General features: G+C 40.4%; 1 protein-coding gene across 1 annotated transcript in view; it reads right to left on the reverse strand.

Moving 5' to 3' along the window:
* TNFRSF21 (TNF receptor superfamily member 21) overlaps window positions 1–25,734 on the reverse strand; it is a 70,440-nt gene that overhangs the window by 39,453 nt on the left and 5,253 nt on the right. Inside the window, exons 2-3 of the mRNA XM_037519848.2 lie at window positions 9,036–9,687; window positions 7,005–7,499 (exon numbers count right to left, since the gene is read on the reverse strand). Coding sequence (XP_037375745.1) covers window positions 7,005–7,499; window positions 9,036–9,687 — 1,147 coding nt within the window. The remainder of the gene's footprint in view (window positions 1–7,004; window positions 7,500–9,035; window positions 9,688–25,734) is intronic.

Consider the following 25,734-nt stretch of genomic DNA (forward strand, 5'->3'; position numbering starts at 1 on the left):
ATGAGCTGGAGGGAAAACTTTTGCATGTTGCAGTGAGCACAGTCCTTCTTTGGACTCTAATCTCTGAGGAGCAGCACGCTGCACTGCTTGTGACAGCACGTTGCAGGACCGTGTTTCCTGACACAGACGTCAGCGTGACAGTGGTAGACTTGGTCATGGCAAAGTTATCACAATGATCAAAACCTGGTGACCCTCCTGTGATGCATTCACATCTTCTCATTTTACAAACAAAATTGATACGGTAGGAGAGAAAATGCTTTGCCCAGGATCATCCAGCCTTTTAGCAACAGTGCAAGATCTGGGCTTCAGCTCTCGCAGCCCAGTGTTATCTCTGCTGCCTACAGCTCCCCCTCTGTCCTGCAATCCAGCCTCTGAGGAATGAGCCTCTGCCTCCATCAATCATCTCACACTTGTTAAAAGGACTGAATTTCAGATATTTGTTCCCTCGGTAGCACAGGAACATGATCCCAGTGCTGGAATAAGAAGACATTTAATGTGACTGAGTTAATCCTCTCAGTTTCTCTACAAGGAAAGGAAGGTGGAGCTGGAATCTAAAGCTGGATGCATTATTTTCTACTATTCTTGTTTCTTCTCTCCCTCAAAGTCTATCAGGTCCCTGAACAAACAGATGAAAGTAGGTAAGACTGGAACCCCAACTACTCTCTCCTCCTCCATGGCTCTGGTCTGTCTTAGAGAAGTTGTAGCAAGTACATTACAGGTAGTCCTGTGGGGTGCAGCCATATGGTAGGACTGACCTTTCCTAGTAGAGGTACAGAAGAGATGGAGAAAGTGGGGGAACACTGTTTAAGGGAAAATATGGAGATAACAGCATCTTTTCCAGTTCCCACGCATATCTGATGGTCCTGCTTTGTTACTCATCCCTTCAGCAGCTTGAAAAAACAGTTACTGCTAAAAGGAAGAAGGAGCACTGATTACTAGAATTTGATGAAGTCTCCAAGAAGAACCAGACTGCTCCTACAAGCTGTGCAAACCACCAGGAAACAAAACAGAAGCAGCTAAGACACTAGATCTATGGACTGGCAAACTACGGCCCACAGGACAAGTCATCTGTTTTTGAAAATAAAACTTACTGGAACAGAACCACACCCGTCATTTTCATATTGTGTGTGGCTATTTTCACACGTTAAAGGCAGAGTTAGGTAGTTGCAATATAGACTATGTAACTTTCAGAGCCTAAAATATTTCCTATTTTGCTCCCCCTGATATGGATAATTTAAAGAAAATATTACTATGGAGAAGAGAGATCCACATCTTATTATAGAGTCAACAAGAAATCTTGTTTAATTTTCTGTGGGGCTTTCTGCCCATTGGAGAGGGCACTACCTACCACAGTAGATTAATCAAGACTACAATTCATCATATCTGACATAAAGGGGGAAATCACGTTTATAATAAACTCTTTAAAGGTGGAGTTTTTGACACTAAATAAGGCCCATTGCACGTATTTCAAAGGTGAATATTTAAAGGTGAATCAGGAAACAAGCCGGTGAAGGTGATAACGACATTAGAAGGCAATGATGATGGTGATGATGTGTCATCTCTAGCCTCATCCTCACCCTCATCACTGCTGGCAGGTATGGATCACTGGCTATGTGGTCAGCCAAGTGATAAGCACTGAGCTGACAATCACTTATTTAGACCTCATAACAACCTATGAACTAATATTATCCTCATCGTATACATGAGAAAAATGAAACAGAATGGTTAGATAACTTGCCCTCCTTCACACAGCTTGTAAATGGAATCAGATTCCACAGGCTTTGCCCTTAACTGCGCACATAACACCTATTCTTTCTTTATAAACAGACATCCAGAGAAGTAAAAGATCTTATCTGAATGACTAGAGAATGACAAATGTAGAATTTTAGAACCCAGGTTTACTGATCTAATTTTTAGTCTATGATGCTGCTTTTTCCCCCCCAAATTCCTATCTCCATTGCCTATATTGCTCCTATCTCCATCCAATATATGATTTATAGGTGTTCATCCACAGAACTAATGCATTTTCATTCTAGTTAAACACAAAAACCAAAGCATTTATGAAGGAGCCTTGGCCTCTGAATTAGCCCGTTTCTTTCCAAATCACCCTGCACTCCAGCATGCACAGGCCAAAGTGTTGCACTCTGACTCAAACAGGGGAATATCAGTCATCTTCTGATAGGCAGTTTTTGCATATTTTAAAGATCTGCTGTTATGGAAACTTCCTTTATCTCGAAAAAGTCATTTTTCTTGGTATCTAAGGCAATTTAATATAAGAACACACATTTTGATCTTTATGTTTAAATCCCTTAGACCACATATCATTGTAAGACCAAAAGAAAAAATCCAATGGCTCGAAAACAATCTAACCTTCAAAAGGATACAAGGATTAGAGTTCACAGGTCCTCTAGACCAGTGCTATCCAACACAAGTTTCTATGATGGCAATGTTCTGTTGAAGTCCTGTCCAAAGTGTAACTACTAACCATGTGTGGTTTTTGAGCAGTTGAGCTGTGGATGATTTGAAATTAAACATTTTGGACCTCTATTTACCCAATCATGTGGGGGTTAGACTATGAAAAGAACATTTTTTTTAAATGACAAAGATAACAAAGTGAACTGAGTAACTGAATTTTTAATTTTAGTTCATTTTAGTTTTAAATTAAATAGCTCGTGTAGCACTAGGCACTAGCTCAGCTCTAGGTCACCCCTCCCTGAGCTTTGTGTGTTGTTGACCAGAGGGGACAGAGTTTGCTCTCTGAGAACATCCAAGAACATATAATCCCAACATGTTGGGTAAATAGTGGTCCAAATGTGGAGAGACAAACCATATACACACAATGACAGTACGAACAAAGGGAATTCAAAAACATCACCTTAGAGTCTAGTTCTATAGAATAAGACCTTTGTGTTTGGCTACTGCAGGTACAAAACAGTCTGCCTGATAAAGCGAATGCCAGCAGCTTTCACAGTCCTGTTTGCAGACAGCTTAAAGGAGAAGCCATCTTTCTACGTCATTTGTTTTAAATAACTGCACTGAATAGATGTCTGTCCTTGTCAAATGTTTACTCTTCTCCCTAAGGAATAGGACTAGATAAGAATGTACACCTCAAGAACTAAGCACATTTTAAACAACCTGAATTCAGTTCCTTTTTCTCTTACCCTTTCTTCCCTCATTTTGCTCCATAGTCTGCAGTTTGAAAGAAAAAGGAAATATGATCAAAGGGAGATAGTGTCTGTGCTTTGCTCCTTTCATCACCTTCCAGAGTCTCCACAAGGATTTTCAGGGCAACTTCTACTCCTGCTTTTCAAATGTCCCCTGAAAATCCGAGGCAACAGGTGGTCAAGAATACAACTTCATACTTTTTGCAAATAGTTAAAGAGAAAGGAACATAAAGGAGAGAACGGGAAGAGAGGAGAGTATAGAGGGAGGAGAAGAGAAAGAAAGGTGATCACAATGCTCCCTTCCTGGTCTTATCCATCCCCATTCTCCCTAGGACTGGACATTTGTTGTATATCTTCCATAGTTGTAAGGAAATGAATGAGTGACTGCTGGAGACCATTTGAGACTTTCTCAGTGCAACCTATGTCCAGTTGTGACCAGTCGAGCTTTCGTTATCTTTACTTTTGTGTTCTTTGTGACAAAATAAACCAAACAAAAAAATACTGCTTTCCAGCAATCTCCCAATTAATGTGAAACTGCATGAACCTTAATTTGAAATTAAACATTTTGGACCCCTATTTACCTAATCATGTGGGGGTTAGACTACAAAAAGAACATTTTTTTAAATGACAAAGATAACAAAGTGAACATTAACAGTAGACACATTTTAATGACTTAGACCCCATAATAGAATGTTAATCAGACTTCTGTGCTTAAAAATTTCTGAAACAACTTCTAATTCCTATTGCTGAAATAGACATATTGCAACAAACCACAGTCCAATACCAATCAAACATATCATTGCTCTAACATCAGAAAGGAGGAAGACAAAAATATGACAGCACCCTCAGACATCTCTCTTCCTATCCACGACGTCTTGAAGTCTTGTCTTGTAATTCCAACATTAGGATTCCATAAAGGAATGCAGTTTTGTGAAGTTTAACTTAAAACATAGTAGGTAGGGAGGGGTTAGTGGAGCCAAACAAAGGAGCAGCTCTTATTGGTGAGAAAGACAAGAACCCAAAGGTCTAGCCTCAGAGTGCCAGGGTCTAGATGGCATTCCAGAGCCCAGTCTGGCCTGTTTCATGTGGGTAGGATTAAGGGGATGTGCTACATGCCCTCTTAGCAAGAACATCCAGGGCCAGGTAACTTTTTTCTCCCCCTCATCCTCAGGAACAATTCATGTGAAATGGACAAGGACCAGAAAAATATCTTATTATACAGGATTATCTGCAGCCCAGTACTTACTGCAATCAGATCAACAAGCAATTGTTTCTAGAGGCCTCTCTGACTACCTGGAATGGTTTTGATTAAACAGAACCTCTCTTTGTAATAGGATTTTACGTGGTTGTTGCTCTGCGAACAGCAATTTGGCCAAGAAGAGACCTTCATTAGAAAAACACCTTAATATAAATCTCCCAATGCAAAAACCTGGGGGAAAAGGTTAAACTATTGGAAGACATAGTCACATCTGAATGAGGCTATTGTGATTTAACCGGAAAAGCATATTGCTAAAGTACTGCTTTCACAGAAGGTATGGTCAGGCTTTGTTTGATTTGGCACTTCTATTCTTTTTATGAAATAGCATATTGTTTTAATGAGACAGGCATAGAAAAGTTTACAAGGTTACTGTGGTCATAGAATGTCTAAGGTCATTGCATTCAATTGCTTTCTGCTTCTGGACCAGTTTTACTTTTGCAATTTCTTATGTTCCCAAGAATTCTAAAAACTATACTACAAAAGACTGGTTAGAATTTTAGCTGACCATAGCCTAATCCATAAATGCAATTACTAAAGGAATGAAATGGCTTCTTTAACACAGTGAACAATGAAAGGATACCTCCAAATATTTACATAATTCAGCAGGATGTTTACTAATTTTTGACTCATTAAATACATCAGGACAAATGTTCTGACTGGCCACTTAAAAGGCAATTTGATGAAATATCTGATCCTGGACTAGATCCTATAGAAAAATTATACTATCTGTCAAAGGCTTTATTGAGTCAATTGATAGTACTGGAATATGGGCAGTAAATTAAATATTGTGTCCATGTTCAATTTATTGAGATTAAAAGCTATGTTATGCCTTTTAAAAGAATATCTTTATTGTTAGAATTACACATGGAAACATGTAGAGATAAAGGGCCGTGAAATGGTTCAGGAAAATCATTAACATGTGTATATATATTTGTACATATATACTATATAGTCTTACTCAAGTTTCTGTAGGTTCTATTCCAAGTAGCATGCTCACCTCAGTCTGATTTTCACTTGGTTTTATATCATTCACACAAGTTAGCAAAGGGATGAGTGGACTGTGGTGGAACATTACTGGGGGCTTTGGTGGTGAGTGTGGTGCAATAATTTATTTGTTGAGGTATGAACCTATACTCCTAAACTATATACAGTGTTGTCACCTTAATAAACACATTTTTTTTTTAAATTAGCAAAGAAAGCAAAATAAGTTTTCTTTAATTTTTTTCTAAATTTCTCATTATATAAGTAGTATATGCTTATTATCGAAAATTTGTTGAAAGGAATAATAAAGGGGGAAAAAACAACACAAAAATCCCACCAAACTTGAAGCATTATTGTTATTTTGGCATATATCCTTTCAAGTTTTAAAAGAACTGGGATTATATTACATGAAGTATGCAATCTGTTGGAGTTTTTCCCTTTAACCTAGTATAGACATTTTCCTACGCTGTGGGGGAAATTTTATGAAGGTTACTTCTACCTTCATAAAATCCTCAATACCCAAATAATATTTCATTATAAGGACATGTCATTATTTATTTAATTATGCCCTTATAACTGGCATTTTATTTCCAGTTTTTATTTATTATACATGTTCTGAGTTAAAATTTTAAGTTCTTTGCATTATGTCTGTTTTGAAACTTCATGATAAATTCACAAAAACAGAATAAGCACAAAAACAGAATTGCTAACCCAAAAGGTATAAGCACTCAATACAAAAGGTAAAACTGCTTTTTACAAAGTTAGACATATGTGCCTTTATTTATAAAGAAAAAAAAGGACTGAGTGGGACTGTCAAATCACGCTGAAATCTCATTCTGAATTTATAGAAAGGGAAGTTACTGCTACGACTTCAGTCTTCAGCTCAAACTTAGTTGCTAGGACAAGTTCTATATGTTGATTTTTGCACTTAAAAAGGAAAAACCAAAATATTCTCTATCGATACACAATGATGACTAGTAAGAAATGATGGGTCCAGCCTCAGTGATCCACGACCTGTTAAGCTGTTGGTGCCAAAAACTTCCCTATCCTCCTGATATAAATTGGATCCTAAAAATATAAGGGGGAAGAAGAAAGTACATTTGAGAAAGTAATAGGAATATAAAAGTAAGGTTCAGATTCAAAATGGCAAACATAAGACAATTTGTTTTTCTCTCTCTATTTTTCTTAGTATCCTACTGGAGCAGGATAAGCCAGGGCACCCACGGCCAGGAGACAGGGAGTCTGGTCCCATTTGTCCCCAACAAGACTACTAATCTGGGTCAACGCAGTCAAACTTCTCTGAACACAATCTGGCTTGTTAAATGACAAGGCTGAACAAAGTCCCTGAAGGTCACTCTCAGGTCTCTGATTCTGCAACATTCTCCTTCAAATGTGCCAGGGGAGAAAGGGCAGAGAGGTTACTCTCTCTGAATATGTTAAGTCTAATGCTGACCACCTCATTTTTCATACTATCACTAGATCAAATAGCACTTCGCATACAAAAGAGATCCCAGAAGCTGCATTTCCTTTTCCTTCTGATAACAGGGACTAGGGAAGAGGAGGCAGGGAAGGGCCGTTAACAAGAACAAGAGAGGGCTCACCATGGCCATTGCAGTAGTAGATCCACTTCTCCCGGTTCTGGGCGGGGGCCATGGATTTCTTCAGCCCGGCCTTTTCCACAATGGAGCTGGGATCCTGACGGGGCCCTTTTTTCAGAGTCCTGGAGCTCTTCCGGATACTGCACACCACTATCACCACAAGCACCAGCAGCAGGAAAAGCACAATCATCCAGGGCAAGTGCTCGTTGATGTCAAAATGCTTGTGCAAGTTCTGCCTGGGATGCCCTCTCTTGAGGCCTTTGATAGGTGTGCTGGACTTTTCGCCCCCCGTGGCCTCCATGGATGGCAGCAGCTTCAGGATGTGTCTGTGGTGGGGGCCTTGCTGGTGGTTGACTATCTGGAGGTTTGGGAGGGTCTTATTTACATCTTCCTCCCCCTTCGCTGAGCTTGTGTTATCAGGGACAGTCCCTTCCTGGATGCCACTCAATACCTTTGGTCTAACAGAGGCAGAAGAGTTGGATTCTGTTGAGTTCATGCCTAGAAAAAAGAGTAAGGAGGGCTTTTCTATATTTGGGGATCTATGTATTTCCTCTTCTTCCTGGTCATCTCCAGGGCAGGCCAGATAATTACTAAAGAGATGACCTTTGCAATTTAAGAATAAATTGTATTGCACATTTTCATAAAGTCCCTAACAGCACCTTTATCTGGAAGGTAAAAAGTAAGTTTATAGCTACAGTCACTTCCTCATGCCAAAGGAGGGCATCCTTAGGGATCCAATCTAAACCTTATATGTCTAAACTTCCTGTGTTGTACATACTGACAAGACTTATGTATGATCAAGGCTTTCATCAACACTTAATTGTTTTAATTACTCTAAGAACTGGTTCAAATTTAATTCATTTGCCTTGGATTTCCTTTACTCCTCCTCTTTCAACTTCTGATTATTTCATGATACAGTGGTAAAACTGAGACTAAGATTAAGGTAAAGAAAAGAGCTCAAACTCAAATCCAATTTTGACCAAAGAGAGGTCTGGTGAGACAGTTCAGTAGATAAAACAAGGCATCACTTAGGTGTCTGTTATGAATAGCCAAGCAAGAGTTGGGGGTAGCTTGGTGGATCTCTTTCGGAGAAGCGTCCACAAGGGATCTTTGTTAAGGAGTATTAGAGCCAGGGATTTCAAGTCCCGTGAGACAGGACCAGACCCTGTATCAATCCCAAGAAAGCCTAGACTGGTCACTTGAGTTTTGAAAACCTATTTCTCAAAATGGTGATCCTCACAGGGTCTTCTTAACATTATCATGAAGATCTTTTATCGTAAAGGTGAAATGTATCATACATGCGAGTACAACTCAAGTTGGCTATTATCTCAGAAAAATCAAATTCAAAAAGATTTGAAAATGAAGACTACATTTTATATTCTGTCTGATGTTCAAAATGAATTTTGGGAATAATCAGGAAAGGGCACAGCATTAAAATAAACACTATTGATAAAAAATAAACACTATTTTCCAGATGTGAATATTAGTTTCCTTCAGTGTGATACAAATCTGCATGTTTCCTGACACCTCTAGCTTACTCTCTTACTCTTCGCCCCTTGGAGCCAATATTCATCCCTCCCTTCCAGATGTCATGGTATTTCCTCCCCTTCTCCCTCCTTTCTTTCTGGCTGTGTCTATTCAGGAATGATTCCATGTTGGAAACTTTGAATCTGGAAGGAATTGTACAATATCTAAGTCACTTATGTAGTTGACAAGTTTGAAACCAAGGCCTGAGAAGGTTGTGACTTATATTAAGGTCACATGCTGTCCTTGCTTCTCTGCATTACTTTCTAGTTTACGTGACCTTGTTATTAGATATTTGATTGCCCCTAATTAAGAATTTCTGAGCCTATCTGTTCTAAATAGGTTCAAAGAAGCCAGATTTAATTAGTCACAAATTGAGGCCCCTCATTTAAGCAGTGACTTTGGAACAATGTACAAATGGAAAAAAATATCTTTGGTACAAGCCCATTCTTGGTATCTCCACTAGGCTCAATGCCTTCCTCAAATAAAGACCTCATGAGGTTAAGTTACCTTTGGGAACATAAGTGGAGGAAGGAACTTCTTGGGATTCCATGTGCTCAGGGCGTGAAAAGGTGGCTGTGCCAGGGGAAGGTGGGCTCGTGCTGGAGGAGGATGGGAGTGTGCCACAGACGTTGTCTGCCTCCTTTGTCCCCGGCTTGATCACCACCAGGTTCTGACTCAGACAGTCTGTGTATGCTTTGCATTTCATCACACTAGAAGGCACATCAGAGAAGGTACCCCGAGCACACTGCTTACACCGCACGTCCTCCATCTCGGTCCCTTTCTTTCGTACACCCCAACCCACAGGACACACCGTATGGGGGGCGCAGGTACCATTAAACTGGAACATGCCAGGTGGGCAAGTGCATTCTCGGTCAGTCAAGGCAGCACATGGTAGTTTCTCAATCATTGGCCATGGGCATGGCTGACTGCAGTCATGGCATTTCTCTATGCCATTCTCATGCCTGGTAAAGGTCCCCACAGGGCAACTGCTGCAGACCCGCAGGCTTGTGTTGGTACAGTGCTCAGACACGTAGGTTCCTGCTGGACACTTGTCACAGGTTAGCACCTGGCCCGTGGCACGGTCAACGTGGTGATATTTGCCAATGAGATTCGGGGCCTTCTGTTCTAGCTGAGCCGTGGTGGTGCTAAGGAATCCAAGCTGAAAGAAATAAAGGGGGAGGAACAAAAACCAAGAGGTGTTATAGAGGAACAGAGGAGAAAAAAAGAACAATCCCACCACCACCAGCATCATTCCTGTTAAATATCTGAGCAGTACCATGTCTTCTTTATATTACTGCTGTCACACAACAGAGAGACAAAGATTCTGATTGAACCCAAGGGCCTAACCTACGAAATGTGAAGCTTCTGTTTTGTTGTCTGATTTTTGCTGTAGCTTCCTTTTTCTCCAGCTGTAAAATGAAGCTGACAATACAATTCAGATTGATTATAAAAATCAATTGAGAATATGAATGCAAAAGCACTTTGTAGCTCGTACTTAAAACACTAAATAGAAGTCGAAATCCTAATGCAAGAAGAAAATAGTGTGCTTATTATCTGTCACCTAACCCAAATGCTGAGCTGCCATTTCCTGATACCAGGACAAAGTAACAAAAACAGGATGACAACTATTCCAGTCGCTACTTCCATAGCTCCAGATTATCCAGCTGGAGTGAACTAAAAGACATAGCAATTTTTGCAAAGGTTTTGTCTATACAAAGCTTAATGAGTTTTACTTTTGTTTGCAAAACAGGGGCAGGTCCTTGGCATTCTTAATGCACTTTAAACAATGAGTTCATGCTTCTAGATACATGTGATGTTTCTTCAGCCCCTGAAGCCCATGGGCATTGCAACTAGGAGCCCAACCTCAAAGCTGGACCCAGGAAAAACTCAATAGACATTTAAATTTATTTCCCAGAAATTATGCTCAGTGAAATAAGCCAGAAGAAAAAAGAAAAATTTTGGATAGTTTCACTTATAACGGGAATATAGGGGAACCAAATAAGACATCAGTGTAAAATAATAATAATAACAGTACAAAACACAACAAAGCAAAAACAGACAATTATAAACCAGAGACATACTGCAGGGGAGGAGGAGGGAGCGGAGCGAGAGGGAGGGAGGGAGGAGCACAGGGGACTGTGGTGATGGTGCACGGGTGCCTTGGGGAAGGAGATTCTATGGGGACTCAATCTGAGGGGGTGGGGGGAAGAAAATATGGCCTAAAAAATGTAAAAAATGATAAATGTTAAAATAAAAAAAATGAAAAAAATTATTTCCCAGAGCAGAAAATTCACGCAGCTAGACAGGATTTCATACTACCTTCCAGAATGAAAGTTAGGGGGAAAAGAAATTACATTTATGGTACTAAAACCTGAGAAGTCCTTCCTAGGTAAGGGGCAAGGGTGACAGATGGAGGTTTATAAATGAATATTAAAGGAGCTTTTCTGTATTAATGAAAATTAAAAGGTGCCGCAAGGAAGTTCTCGCTGTCCTCTATAAAATAGAAAGGACTAAGTATCAAGAAAATAATGATTGCCTCGGGCCTCCCCGGTGGCGCAGCGGTTGAGCGCTGGGTTGCGAAGCTGCCCGCGACCTCTGCGGCGCCGGTTCGATCCCCGGCTTCTCCCCTGCCACTGGAGGAGGGTCCCACATGGCGCGCAGACCTCTCCTGCCGCCCGCTGCTCCCCTCAGCAGTGTACTTCAGTCCTTCTGCCTGCTCTGCTCCTCGCTCTGGCTCTGGTGAATTCTCTCACCCTCCCGCTCTTCTGACTGTACCCAGTGCATGTATAAACAAAACAAACAAACAAACAAATAAATAAATAAATAAATAAAAAACATGCCTCTATTAAAAAAAAAAAAAAAAAAAAAAAGAAAATAATGATTGCCTCAAGCCAACTTTTACCCAACAGGGCAAATTCCTTCTAAATTTTGCCTCTGTGGCAATAACTGAGAGAATAAAGCAAGACTTTTTCCAAAGTGAATGGAGTTCCTGTCTTTTAGCACCTTGAAACTTAACCAAAGATTCAATTCCCCTCTATCCCAAAATTTAACTATTGGAACCAAAGAGCTTCTCCCTGGAAGTCCCTTATCCTATCCCAGAGCTGCCTCCAGTTGAATGACTGCACTGAAAACAAATTTTCAGTTTATAAGAATATATTCTTTCCTTAATCTGAGACCAAAAAAAAAAAAAAGATAGTGGTTGATGGCTTGGTTAACAAACTTAACTTCATTTGGAGCTCTGTAGAAAAAGAACCTCCTCTGATCATGATATATTTGGTATTCTCTTCCCTTTTCACTTCAGCTTTCCTTCCTTTTCTTAGTCCTTCTACTTGAAAAATCTGTCTAGCCACCTTCTCTGAGTACAGCAGATGCATGAGATTGAGGGAAGAAAGCCCATCACCACATTGTGGAGGCTAAGCTCCATTTGGCGAGCACAGGCTAACAAATCTCATCCCAATCTCTCCAGTGCCAGGATCAGAACCAAGAGGATGAAGAAGGGGCTCTGCTCTGTTCTTCTCCAAGAGCCTTTGTATCTGGTTTCTAAGAGCAAGTTTTAGAGAACTGCGGTGTTCTAGAAGTTTGGAAAACAAATAAATAACCTAAATGGCAGGCTAATACACTTTGCACATTAAATGAAAGCAGAAAACAGAACAGGCCATCTGGCCAGAGAGCGGTAATCAGGAGACAGAAGTCACAGAGTCTGGCCCCCTACCTGTGCAGAACTGGGCAATCCGGTCAGACACCCAGCCAGGAGGTGGCTCTGCAGAAGCAGCAGAGGGGCCGCCAGCAGCAGTGTGTGTGTGTGTGTGTGTGTGTGTGTGTGTGTGTGTGTGTGCACACAGCACACATGCAGGGTACAGGATAGGGCCTCTGTCCTACAGGTTCATGTATTTCCCCAGCACATACACTTCTAAATCTAACATAAATGATGATACAAGGTTCTTCATCAGGTCCTGATCACTGAATTTCCAGAGGTCCCCTTAATAGACAAACCCCACTGCACCCACACTTTTCCCCACTGATTAAGTAGATTCTTCAGTTCCTTTAGAATAACTGATCAAGTTTCTAATTAAAGCAAAGATCAGGGCTCTTTAAGCTGCATCAGACTAGGTAACCCACTTTAGACAATGTAGCTCTAAAAATGGACCTTCAAATTACCTCATGCTACAGGAGGCAAATCCAACTCCTACAAATAGAGCAAACAAACTACAACGCCTCAGCAGTCTCACCGGGCTGAACACTAGAAACCAGATTTGTATAAAAACAAGACACTGTGAATTCATTGGACAAACATTGGTTGAGGATTGACTATGTATGTCCAAGACTGCTGATGACAGAACCTTAACTTTATTCCAGTCCTGTGGAGTTTACTTCCAAATCAGGAGGGACAGAAACAACTAATTGTATCAGTAATTACTTAATTAGAGTTGAGAATACTGCCAAGAAGGAGAAATAGGAGACTTAAGGGGCACTTTCTATCTCGAGGCTGTTCGAAATGTTCTGGAGGATGGAGAAGCAGAACTTAACTCTGTACAGGGGGAGTGGAAGGGATTAGGCAGAGGAAGGACCAGAGAAAATGCCGAAAGCAGTAGGAAGCTCAGCGTAGGGACTAAAAAGCTTGGGTGGCTCTGCCTTAACAATCAACAGTGGCTCCAGTTAAATTTGGATAAGCTTGACATTTTTGAGCCTAATCCAAAAATGCAGTAAGTCATCATATATTTATATGAGAGGGTGGGAGTAGAGAGAGAGAAAAGGCATGTAATCACCTTTGTGAATAAAATGGTAGCTGGTTGCAGACTGGAAGGTGAAAGTGGTATGGGGGGGAGTAGATAAGAAAACCCACTAGAGGGTGAGGTCAAGGTGGGATATGGGAGTGATCTGGACTAGGGGGGTGGCCATGCAAAGAAAAGGCAACAGATTTAGTGAATCAGCCAGATTTGGTGAATGATTGCCTGTGGAAGGAGGAAGCAGAAGAAACAGTGCTTTTCAAATTGGATTCAAGAGAGCACAGACAGAACACAGTTCTCAAAGTAGTCGTCCCTTGGGGTAGGAGGGTCCACCTGAGTAGGGGAGGTAGGGCTCCAAGCTCCCAAGCTCTGCTTCAAACACAGCAGCTCCAATCTACCAGTTTGCTAAGGGAGATTCCAAGAAGGAATTATTTGAAGGAAGGTTTAATCCCTAAACAAGTTGAAAATCACAAACTAGAAGGTCCTCTAACAGTCTTCCAATTCCGTGATTATATCCATCTGAGCTATACAGGATGGAGGAACTGCTCCAGGGCTCTTTGTGCTGAAACCCTGCAGAGAGGAAGAGATGGCATGGTGCTGTTCTCTTCACAGACACCCAGGAGGCACCCGAGAAAAGTTCTTTTGCTAAGACTTTTCACCTGCCGAAGAATTGTAATTTAAAACTGGAGATTTTCTCATTAGCCTGATAGCAACCCTCTGGTTTCTGAGAAAATTAAAAGGTACATGAGATAAAAGTCATTCCTAAAGATGATTCTGGTGGTGATGCCGTGGCTAGTGGAGAGGGAGTAGGCCAAGTTCAAATAGAATATGCAAGAATATTTCTTAAAACAAAATTAAATGATACCTAAAAGCTAATGTTTGTGGAAACCCCTGAATCAGGAGATAGTCATTGAAAAATTCAAGAAAGCAGGCTAGAAAGTCTGAAGTTGTACCTGCTCACCAGGACCCTTGATTATCTCACAAAGGCAGAGAAACTAAATCGGAGGCTCATCAAAACCCCAAATGCATATCAACATTATCTGGGAGGCTTTTTAAAAAGGCACTCCTCAGTCCCATCACCTAAGATCCTTGATCTGCAATGGGGACAGAAATTTGCTTTGCTTTGTTTCTCATCTTCCCAAGGGATTCTGATGGCCAATCACATTTGTGACCTCTTGAACTAAGGCATGACCCCTCTGACTCACTCACCTCTAATTCTGAGAAACACTCCGAGAGAGCCCAAATTCACTGTTTGGGCACCTCTACCCCTCCTGGCACTTCTTATTGTTTTCATATTGTTCCTTTTTCATTATTATTTTTATGACAAAAATAAACATTCTTGTAATAACTCTAACAATGACAAAATATAGGAAACTGTTGAAATCCCTGCTCAAGTCCACCCATCCCCAGAGAGACTTCATTTTGGAGTGTGTCCTTCCAGACCCTTTCCAAGTGCTTACATCATAAACACATACATACATACTTGGGCCTCCCTGGTGGCGCAGGCAGTTGACTCCAGCACCGCGAAGCTGTCCGCAGCCTCTGCAGTGGCAGTTCGATCCCTGCCGGCCTCGGAGCAACCCACGTGGCGCGGCAGACCTCTCCTGTCTCACCCACTGCTCCCCTCAGCAGTGTATTTTGTCAGTCTGCCTGTTCTGTTCCCCACTCTGTCTCTGGTGAATCCTCTCACCCTCCCACACCTCTGGACTGTACCCTGGGTCTTGTATAAATAAAATAAATCTTAAAAAAAAAAATAAACACAAACATACTTGAAGTTGAACTGTTTCAGTTGCTTTGGTTTTGGTTTCATGGTTCTAAAGGGGACAGGCCATACACACGAGTGATTGCTTTGGTCATCTTCTCATACTGCATGGCTGGAGTCTCTCCATGCCAGACACACTTCATGTTTTATCATGGTTAAGTTCTCTTCAACTACATGGATCTGCCTGAATTTAGAGGTTTCCTAATGAGGACATGTAGATTGCTTCCCTGTTCATATGTCAGTATACGCATGCATTTTTTTTCTATATTCCATATTCTCCCACTTCCCTTTTCCACTCAATTTCCACCCAGTTTCTCGTTCATTTCATTCCTATCCTAGATGCTTATACACAAACATGCTGTTGTTCTTAGTCTTCTGAGAATCACTTTAAGTCAAAAGAAGTCTCACGACAGCCCATAATATGGAACCTCTACTCCAACCCTCCTCCTTATTAGTATGAGTTCCCTGTATATGTACTTTCAAACTGCAGGAAGAACAGTTCTGAAGTAGAAAGAATATTTGGGCCAAGATTTAGAAAACAGAAGACATGTTTTTGTTCAGGCTCTGCCTTAACATCAGTAGGCCCTTATTGTACTCACTGGTAAAATTAGCAGGTTGGACTAGGTTGTATTCCGCTCTAACCTTCAAGGTACCTGTGATTGTCAAGGTTCATTTCTCCACTAAGCCCTTAACGCTACTCCTAAACACCCAGATTCCAAGCAGATGAAGACACTCTTCAACGCATTTCCGGTCTGTGTTCATCATTTTGGTGCTTAATTACATATTGTCTTGTAATGTGTGCTGATGGCCTCCTAAGTGTATCTATTTATCTTTCCATAATGATTATAAGCAGTTCAAGGCCAGGGACAAGTGAGTAGATTACATTTCCACCCATGTTCACCCACCTCAATAATGAAGATCATGGAAACCACAAACAAAGCAGCGTTTGAGCCAGGGGCCAGCAAACTAAACCCCAGCAAGCATCTTGCTCTTGTAAATACATTCTGTTAGAACCCAGCCATTCATTTAAACATTGCCTATGGCATCTTTCATGCTGCAATGGCAGAGTTGGATAATTACACAAGAGACCATTTGCCCCTTTTAAAAAAAAATGAAGTTCACCAACACCTGTGCTGAGCAGTCAAAAAAAAAAAAAAAAAAAAGCCGTTTAAAAATGCAAGAATGGAGAGTCTCAGATCTCTTTGGAGAGTCTAGCAATCAGCATGGAAGTACCGGTTTCCTTTCCTGACATTCCAACTCACACATAAGATCTGATCCTTTTGTCCCCTGCTGCAAACTCTCAATCATTTCCCAAAATGTAGGATAAGAAGAAAAATCTTTCACAGAGATATATCTCTGAAATGCATAGCTACCCTCTCCTCCCCAACTGAAAACAGTTTTCACAATCTCTGTTCGTTCCTTTTTTCCTATAGGAAATGAAGTAACTACCACAACGTTGTAGTTCCACATTTATGAGTTAGGTGTGTCTCTCCCTCTGGACCACGTGCTCCATGAGGGAAAAGTGTCTACTTTACATATTGATGTTCTCCAACCTCTCAAAGACAATACCCAATTCATCACATACCTGAAAAGCATTTGTTGAATAAATGAATGGCCATGCAGACCATAAATAATTAGAAGCAGCCGATTCAAGTGTGGTGATAGAGAGAGTTGCTGCAGGAGCACAGGTACAAAAAGCAAAGCATGAGAAAACCAGAAAGTATCCACATCGTAGCCACAATAATGCAAGAAATAAGTAGTCTGGCTCCCTTCAGTGTATGAACAGAAAGTTTATTGCACTTCCAAAGACCCAAAGGACATCACTCTGTTTTAATAGAATCATAAATGGTTTACAAGAATATTCTCAGCATGGACTTAAAGATGACAAGCAAAATAATGAATTTAAAACACCTCCTCTCAAAAGATTACACTAACTTGGTGCTTAGAATTATAAACAGCATCATGAGATTATTCTCCAGAAGTATCTAAGTTCCATTCTAGTTTAAACATTGTCATCTGGAAAATTTTGTTTTTCTGGGACACTTATTTCACCAACAATGATAAATAAATATCAGTGTATCATCCCAAATTACAGAAGATTTGGGAACACCATAAATACTTACTGAGTGATTAAAAGGTAAAACCCAAGACAAGCAAATTTCAAGGGAAGGTAGAGGTAGCTCTAAAATGACCAGCTATAAAGGCTTCCTAGGTATCCATACTCACCCCGGTGACCCACAACACATCATACCTGTCTTGTAATCACTTCTAATCTAACGCACAAAGGTGAAAGATGAACCTGACTGAAGAAAAGAAATACTTGGAGGTGTAAATGCACATCAGAATGATAATGCCTACTTATCTTTAATAATTCTTTTCCCATGATCTCATCCTTCAACAAATAGGGGGAAAAATTCCTTGCAGTTTACAGTACAACATATTTATCTCTTTCTTGTTCTCTACCAAATTCCAATAATATTTAATGGAAAAATGAGCAAGCTCAAGGCAGTAAAAAACCTCTGTCTATTCATAATGGAAAAGCAGAAAAACCCCTGCAGTATTGAGCTTACTATAAAAAAAATTTTAATGCTGTATAAAATGAATATTTTAAGAGAAATCTCAGTTACTGTGGATATCAAAACAAAGGGAAAGCAAGCTATTCCTGATATGGTGACTATAAAATATGTTAGTGGTCAAAAGAACAAAAACCAGGCAGACCCAGAAACCCCCAGAATTTCCGACCATCTCAACATTACATTTAATTCATAACAGCAATGCACTGACTACTGGAAATTCTCTAGATCTGAAGGGAAACAAAGTCTGCATGAAGAGGAAAGCTTCCACAAATCACAGAACTGTTTCCCGGTTACATTATATAAATTCAGTCGGCTCTTGCATTTTTTACTATCCTCTCTGATTAAAAAAAAGTCCTCTGTTGCTAGGGCAAAAGTAGAGACTGTTGTTAAAGCTGGCGAATACAGAGAATGCCAGGGTTAGAATATGCTGACTATGGGACTGGAAGGAGACAGGCTCAAGGGACACTGGGAAAAGGGAAAAATACAGGCAAGACTTAGCCCAGATGCTGTCTCCCTTGGAACCTGCAATGCAGAAGAGAGCGTGCACTTAGCATTCAGACCTTGGACCGCAGAACTGCATCTCTTTCTGTCCATGGCCATGGCTATCTGCATAGGGGAAGAGGGTCTTACCTGGGGGAGAGGAACCTTACATGGAAAACCCACACTATAAACAAGACAGTGGTAAAGGTTTAGGGGACATACTCTTCTGCATTCACTAAGAATTTATAAAATCCTTATACAGACCAAGGCAAAACTAACCAACACCAGCCAGAGCAGCAATGCCAACATCAAAGTATAAACAAAACCTATTTTAGCCTGCCGTGTGTTGGGCAAACCCTGCACTATAATGTGCTAACTGGGGGATCTTGTCAAGTGGTTCAGTCTAAATCCCTTTCCTCAGTAGAATAATGAGATAAAAGTAATGCCCACTCTCCTGGATTGTTTTCAGAATTAATTGTTAATTCAGATAAAGGAAGTAAAACATGCATGATACAAGGAAGTACTCCATAAGTGTTAGTTATTTTAATTCTCATCTCCCCTCCCCCTCAACTTATCATTTTATTATATTTTAGCCTCATTTATTTTGGAATAAGAAAAATTTTTAAACACAAATATCCAATTCCTGGTAAGTCTCTCAAAGACTGGATTCTAAGAAGATGTAATGTTAAAATAAAGCATACCCACTTAATCTTAGTACACACTACCACACAAAAGATACAGACAGCAAAGACAACGGCCAACAAAGACAACGGCCAACGTATTTTAAAACAGATTTAAAGTATAAGCAAGTCCATGGCAAATGAGAAAACATAAGAGACGAGAGAAAGAATTTACTATTAATAAGTACACTTTAGGGCCTCCCCTGGTGGCGCAGTGGTTGAGCGCTGGGCTGTGAAGCTGCCCGCAGCCTCTGCAGCACCAGTTCGATCCCCGGCCACCAGCGACGGTCCCACATGGCACGCAGACCTCTCCTCTCTTGCCAGCTGCTCCCCTCACCAGTATACTCCGTCAGTCTGCCTGTTCTGTTCCCCACTCTGGCTCTGGTGAATTCTCTCACCCTCCCGCGCTTCTTGACTGTACTCACTGCTTGTATAAATAAATAAATAAATCTTTAACAACAACAAAAAAAAGTACACTTTAAACCAATGGGGGGGGGTGCAGAATTTAAGGAAGCATTTTCCAGAGTGACTTTCCCTGATGTATTTCCACAAGATGTTATGGGACTTTTATGGGATCTTTTAAATTCAACATTTAAAAGATCAAATATAAAATTCAAAGAAATCAGAATAGTTTAGTTAGCCCAACTGTAAGAGATCAATTTCTGACTATTGAAAAAAAGTCAGCAAAAAGATGTTACCACAGTGATTCTAGAGTCTAAAATATGGGTAAACAAGCTGGCCAGCTGCCTGTTTTTTGTTTTTTTAATAGCCCACAAGCTAAGAATGGTTTTTACAATTTACATAGTTGGAGGGAGATATTTTACAACAAATGAAATTATATGAAATTCAAATTTCAACATCCACAAATCAATTTTTATTGCAACAGTCACACATGTTCTTTTAGGCTTTGCCTAGAGTTCTTTCAAAGTAAAATGGGAGAAGTGAACAGTTTCCAGTTTGGCTTATAAAGCCAGAAACACTATTGAGCTCTTTGCAGATAAGGTTTACAAATCCCTGTGTCTGAAAGTTAGGAAATGCTCCTGATTATAGCCCTCTCTTGGAGAAGCAGTTAATTTAAGATCATCCTGTTGATGGCTCCAGGAGGCCCTTCAGGAAGGTTATAGAAAATGGGACACAGTCGACTCCAGATCTTTCCAAATATACTCACTGACTGTACAACCTCTTTCTCATGCCTGGTGTATAAGCATCCGCAGAACAAATACGATGATGTAGTTCTCACCAAATAAGATGATAAAATCCAGAAAAGTCAACAAATTCAACATTTAAAAGATCAAATATAAAATTCAAGGAAATCGGAATAGTTTAGTTAGCCCAACTGTACGAGATCAATTTCTGACTATTGAAAAAAAGCAAACAAAAAAGAAGATATTTTCAGGCACAAAAAAGAAATGGGTTTAAGAATATTAACCTACATTTTTTTATTAAATATAATAACATTGAAAGTAGAATGTGAAAATAAATATCATACATAGGAAGCTATTACAATAACCAAAAATGCAAGGAATTCATACAATGAGGTAAACAAATTACACTCAATAGCTAAGACAGAAGACATGAATAATTATAAAGGTAATCATCACATGGATAAATTTATGACATTCCTAGCAACTACTGAAATGCAAATTTACCCAATGAATGATCCTTACATTTCTATATCAAGGCAGCATAAATAGAACTGGAGGGGATTATGCTAAGTGAAATAAGCCAGAAGGAGAAAGACAAATACCGAATGATTTCACTCATATGTGGAATATGGAGAAACAAAACAAAGGAACTGACAAGACTAAACCAAAACAAACCCTAGCAATATGACTGCAGAATTGAAGCTACCAGAAGGGAAGCAGGGTAAAGGTCAGACTAAAGAGGGTGGGGAGACAGTGGCCTGGAGTGAAGAACTAGGGGTACTTTGGTGTTTGGTGAGTGTGGGGTGGTGACATACATGTAAGAAAGTATGAATCTATTTCCCTAAATCATATACAGTATTGCAAACCAATGTTACCTCACCTAACATGAAAAGCAAACCCCCTAAAAAGGCAGTATAAATAAATTGAAATTATAAGCTCCATCACTGTCAGGCTTATGGGAGAGAAGGCACATTTATAGGTGGCTGGTGGAGCTCTAAATGAATTCAGTTTTTAGAAAGCCAGTCTGGCAATACACATCAAGAGCCATAAAACCATTCATTCGTTTCCATTGACCCAGCAATTCCACGTTGGGGAATTCACCTCAGTAAAACAACTGAATAGGACAACGAGCCATTGGTTTGTATAGAGACAACTGCACTGGTGCTGTTTATGGTGGAGAACATGACAACAAGCCAAGCATCCAACAACAGGGGTGTGCAGGACGGCCCACACACTGCCCACGGAGCAGCGTTACTAGAAAATGGCAGACGCCAAGGCTTGACCTGACGAGAATCACCAATAACATCAAACTTACTAATACACATCCAAACTTTGGGTTCCCCAAGCCCACCCAAACCCTCTTCTGGGCCTTCTTCAAAATAATCAGATGCTCAAAGACTTGACTCAGGAATCAGTGAGGCAATCTTGATGTGTTTTCATTCAATTTTGCCTGCGTATCTCACCAGCAGTAAACGCTCTCCAAAATCTCTCACATCTTCCTTCTGTTCTTTGAATCAATAGTTCTTCTTAAAATATCTTCCTTCTGTCTTTCCTGATCAACCAAGAACTCCAAGAGTAGCCTCTTACTATAATATACCCAGAGGCTAGCAAAACCTGACATTTAAAAGATGTGCCATAAATATTTACTAGATAGATGACAAATACAAATATATCACAAAAATAATAAAAAAACAGCTACATAATGAAAAGCAGAATATAAGTATGTACACATGGGTATTATACACACTATACAAAATGTATACTATCAAAGAATAGGAATACATTGAGAAAACATAAAGAGAATTTCATATCCAATACGTTCTTCTCTTCTGCCAATTTGTTTAAGCTTAAAATGTTCTTTGTTAATAACTCAAATACTGGAGCTGTCAACTAGAGAATGGAGATGTAGCTCAAGCTCCAACCATCCTCTAACTTGTCTAGAATGAATGAACTGTTAGTTTAGAACAAGATCCTCTGGAAGTCATTCAGCAATCATTAGTTATTGCTTAACTACTATGTGTCAGAGCTCTGAGCCAGAAACACAAAGATGAATAGCACATCATCGTCGGTCGTCTTTGAGAAGGTGAAATGGAATAACAACACAGGCCCTGAGCATTTCCAGAGATGAGGGAAGCACACCCAAATCTTTTCTCATCTGGTAAATTCTCTCTGGAGCAGTCACATACAATTGAATTCCAAGAGGAGAAAACAACCATGAATTTCTAGAAGGAAGAGCAGGGAGTGAATAATAACTACTTAATTATTCTGGGAACTTGTCACCATTTGCTTTTGAATTACACCATCCCCCTCACACCCCTAGCTCACCCCCCCCACCCCACCCCACCACACACACACACCCCTTTCCCGACCATCCTGTCTGTCCTAATCATGGTTAAGATGATTTGGCCATGCCTAGGATGAAATAACATAATGGTTTTATCTCAAAGCTTCTTTTGGAAACAAGAATTCCAATTTCTTTTCCAGAACCAGGTCAGTCGGTTTCTTCTCACCTTTGTCTCTCTTGAGTCTATTCAGTGTCTACAACCTATGAAGAGATATGTTTAAAAGCTTCGGAGAAGAGTTCTACGGGCCTCCCCGGTGGCGCAGCGGTTGAGCGCTGGGTTGCGAAGCTGCCCGCGGCCTCTGAGGCGCCGGTTCGATCCCCGGCTGCTCCCCGGCCACCAGAGGAGGATCCCACATGGTGCGCAGACCTCTCCTGCCGCCCGCTGCTCCCCTCAGCAGTGTACTTCGGTCCTTCTGCCTGCTCTGCTCCCTGCTCTAGCTCTGGTGAATTCTCTCACCCTCCCGCGCTTCTGACTGTACCCAGTGCATGTATAAACAAACAAACAAATAAATAAATAAAATAAAATAAAACATGCCTCTATAAAAAAAAAAATAAATAAAAATAAAAAAAAAAAAAAAGAGTTCTACAAGTGCATGTGATAAACCATACATAAACACATCTCCTCCGGACCACGCAAATCATGAAGTTAAACCAGTTTCTAAGAGACCTGCAATGAAAAGTTAGCAAAGGAGATACTAATAACAGGTGATTCAGGACCAAGCTCTGTCTTCCACGAATAATCAGGTGATGGAAAAGAAAAGCCAGAAGGTCCTTAAGCTCTCAGGATAAATGAGTTGAAACTACATTGCTAAGCAGAACCCATGTCACACTGTTACTCATTAAGCAAATATTTTTCAAAATGACCCAAGTAGCAGGAAAGCAAAGCATCCATTCCCTATTTATAACATTTCAATTTGCAAGAGTATCTTTCCATCTTAACCATGGCACCACTGCCTGTCAGAGTCACACCACAAGAAAATTGTTAGCCAGAGACTCCACACCCTCCCCTCTCAATACACACACACACACACACACACACACACACACACACACACGCACGCTGCTCTCCCTTAATAATTGGCCATTTTGACTAATTTTTCAAGTGTCTCAGGGAGCAGAACTGCTCACCAACAGAAAGAGAATCATTCCTTTAATAGGAAACAAAATTGGGTAAATTAAGGTTTCTAATCCCCTACCTACAACGTGGCAGAAAGAACAATTTTTACAGACACATGATGTAGACTTGAATCCTCTCTCTAGCAGTGTCCTAATGTTTGACCACAACCTGTCTTAAGCCACATTCTTTTATCTGTAAAATGGGCTAACACTACTATCTCATGGACTTGTAAGATTTCCTAAGATCATTTGTAGAAGGTATTCAATGCAATGTCATTGTAAGTACTTAATAAATTAAAGCTTATATCAATAACCATGATTAATATTAATTAATATTCTTCCACTGGGGACGCTCAGTGCTAATGCCCTCTAGAATCTACTCTTATCTGATTCCCAGATTCATGGACTCACTCCTCCTCCTGTCTCCCGAATCCATTAACCTCATATTCCTTCTCCCAAAACAGATTTGCAAACGCTCCAAGCAACTGAACCACTAAGCAGTTCTGGTGGCAGAAGAGCAAACGGAAAATTGTATAAAGATCAGATAATGAGTCTTGCTGTGACTTAGCTTACCAAGCTTCCCCCTCCTTGTTTTTTGTCTTGCTTTGTAATTGACAACAAAGGATTAGACATAATTTTTAACTATTCTAAAAGAGAAGATGAGGCTACAGGGTACCCACTTACACCCTGTCCAGTCCCATCTGAGGGACTGAGCAGTTTTCCCACCACCACAAATATCTTTTTGTCTCCAAGGTCAGGATGTTGATATGCAAAAAAATAAATAAATAATCCAGATAGCCAGAATCCAGGAAAATGAGCCACTCTGGTAACCTTTAGTACCCTTCACGAAGACTGAGGTCACTACTGCTTTAAATCAATAAATATCAGTGAACCCAAGCTCTCAACAGCCCCACATGTAGCGCATTTTCAATAACATCTGCCAGGTTCCTTGGGGTTAAAAACACAGCACAAGATCCTCTGGGCTTGGCCTCAGTCTGGAAATGGGAAGTGGAAGTAAAGCCAGCGTATAAGCCAATTTAGGATTCCTGTTTATTTCTTAGTATTTAACAAACACAAACACTGAGTAAAGCTAGTTTTATTTATGATCTTGCCCTTCTTCCTAAGGAATCAAAGCTCAGCAGCTACTTCTCCAGCAAAGCTGGAGAACAACAACAAAGCTCAGTATCTTGCTAAGCGGGGATTCAATTCTGAGGACCAGGTTGACTCCTACTATGGCTTCAGTTTTCCTTCTGTCAAACAGACCTATATGTGCCTGATGGTACAGACTGAGTCTGTTCCAAATGGTCATCGGGAACATGCCCAGAGGCTATGAGATACCCTGGGTTCCTCTTGAGGCAGAAGAAAAGCACCTGAGTTTGCCAGGAAGTTGCCGGTGACCTGGCATCATGGGAATTTGCAAGCCCTGCTTAGGAGAAGAGGGCCAATAGAGTATTACTGCTTACTGGAAAATAGCATGGCAGTTTACGCAATGAAAAGTCACTCAATTCAAACTGGCCCCTGAATGATGCATCTGACCATTTCCCGTCAACAACAACAAAATTTAATCAAGTTTTCTTAAGCCAATTATAGTTTACATGTTTTGTAAAGAGCCAGCTGAATACAAAACCAATTTGCATCTTGACTAAGGAGTCTCCAAAGAGGTTTTACCTCTCATGTTCATGAGTGGAGCCAAGTGTAAACTTAAAGTGTGATGTCTCACATTCTGATGTACAATGCAGAAAGTACACAGAACACCTGCTCGAGCCAGCCTAGTCACTCATGCCTACTTGTCCCTATCCAATCATACTCAGAAAAAAGAAGCTGTCTACAAACTATCCTAGAAGTTATGGATTCATTGAGCTGACCCTGTTCAGTTTGACAGACTGTCCAAATTTAGCCATGGTAAAATATACAATTGACCCAGCTGGTATCTATTCCTATTTAATCTCAGGGTTTTCGGGTTGGGGGGGGAGTTGTTTGTTTTTTCTCCATATAAGGTAATATACTTTCCAGTACAAGGAATTTATTTCTTGCTGATTGGGCTTGATTATGCATTTTATTTACACTGGAAATTTGTTTGAGATTGAACCAGAAGTAGATCCAGCTCTTTGCCTGCAGAAACAGGTGAGATGAGAAAACTCGATCCCATTCTGTACATTTTGACAAGGATGGGGGTTTCAGGGTGTAGGTTAAATATGCTGTGTTCCATGCAGTTTGCAACAACATGGATGGAGCTAGAAGGGATCATGCTCAGCAAAATAAGTCAGAAAGAAAAAGAAAAATACCGGATGGTCTCACTCATAGCAGGAATTTAGAAAACCTAAATAAGAGACCAGGAAAAAGACTAAACAATGAAAAGTAATAATCAAAATCAAC

The sequence above is a fragment of the Talpa occidentalis genome, unplaced genomic scaffold (assembly GCF_014898055.3).
Source record: "Talpa occidentalis isolate TD23 unplaced genomic scaffold, MPIMG_talOcc4v2.1 talOcc4.2, whole genome shotgun sequence".
In the NCBI taxonomy this organism is placed as follows: Eukaryota; Metazoa; Chordata; class Mammalia; order Eulipotyphla; family Talpidae; genus Talpa; species Talpa occidentalis.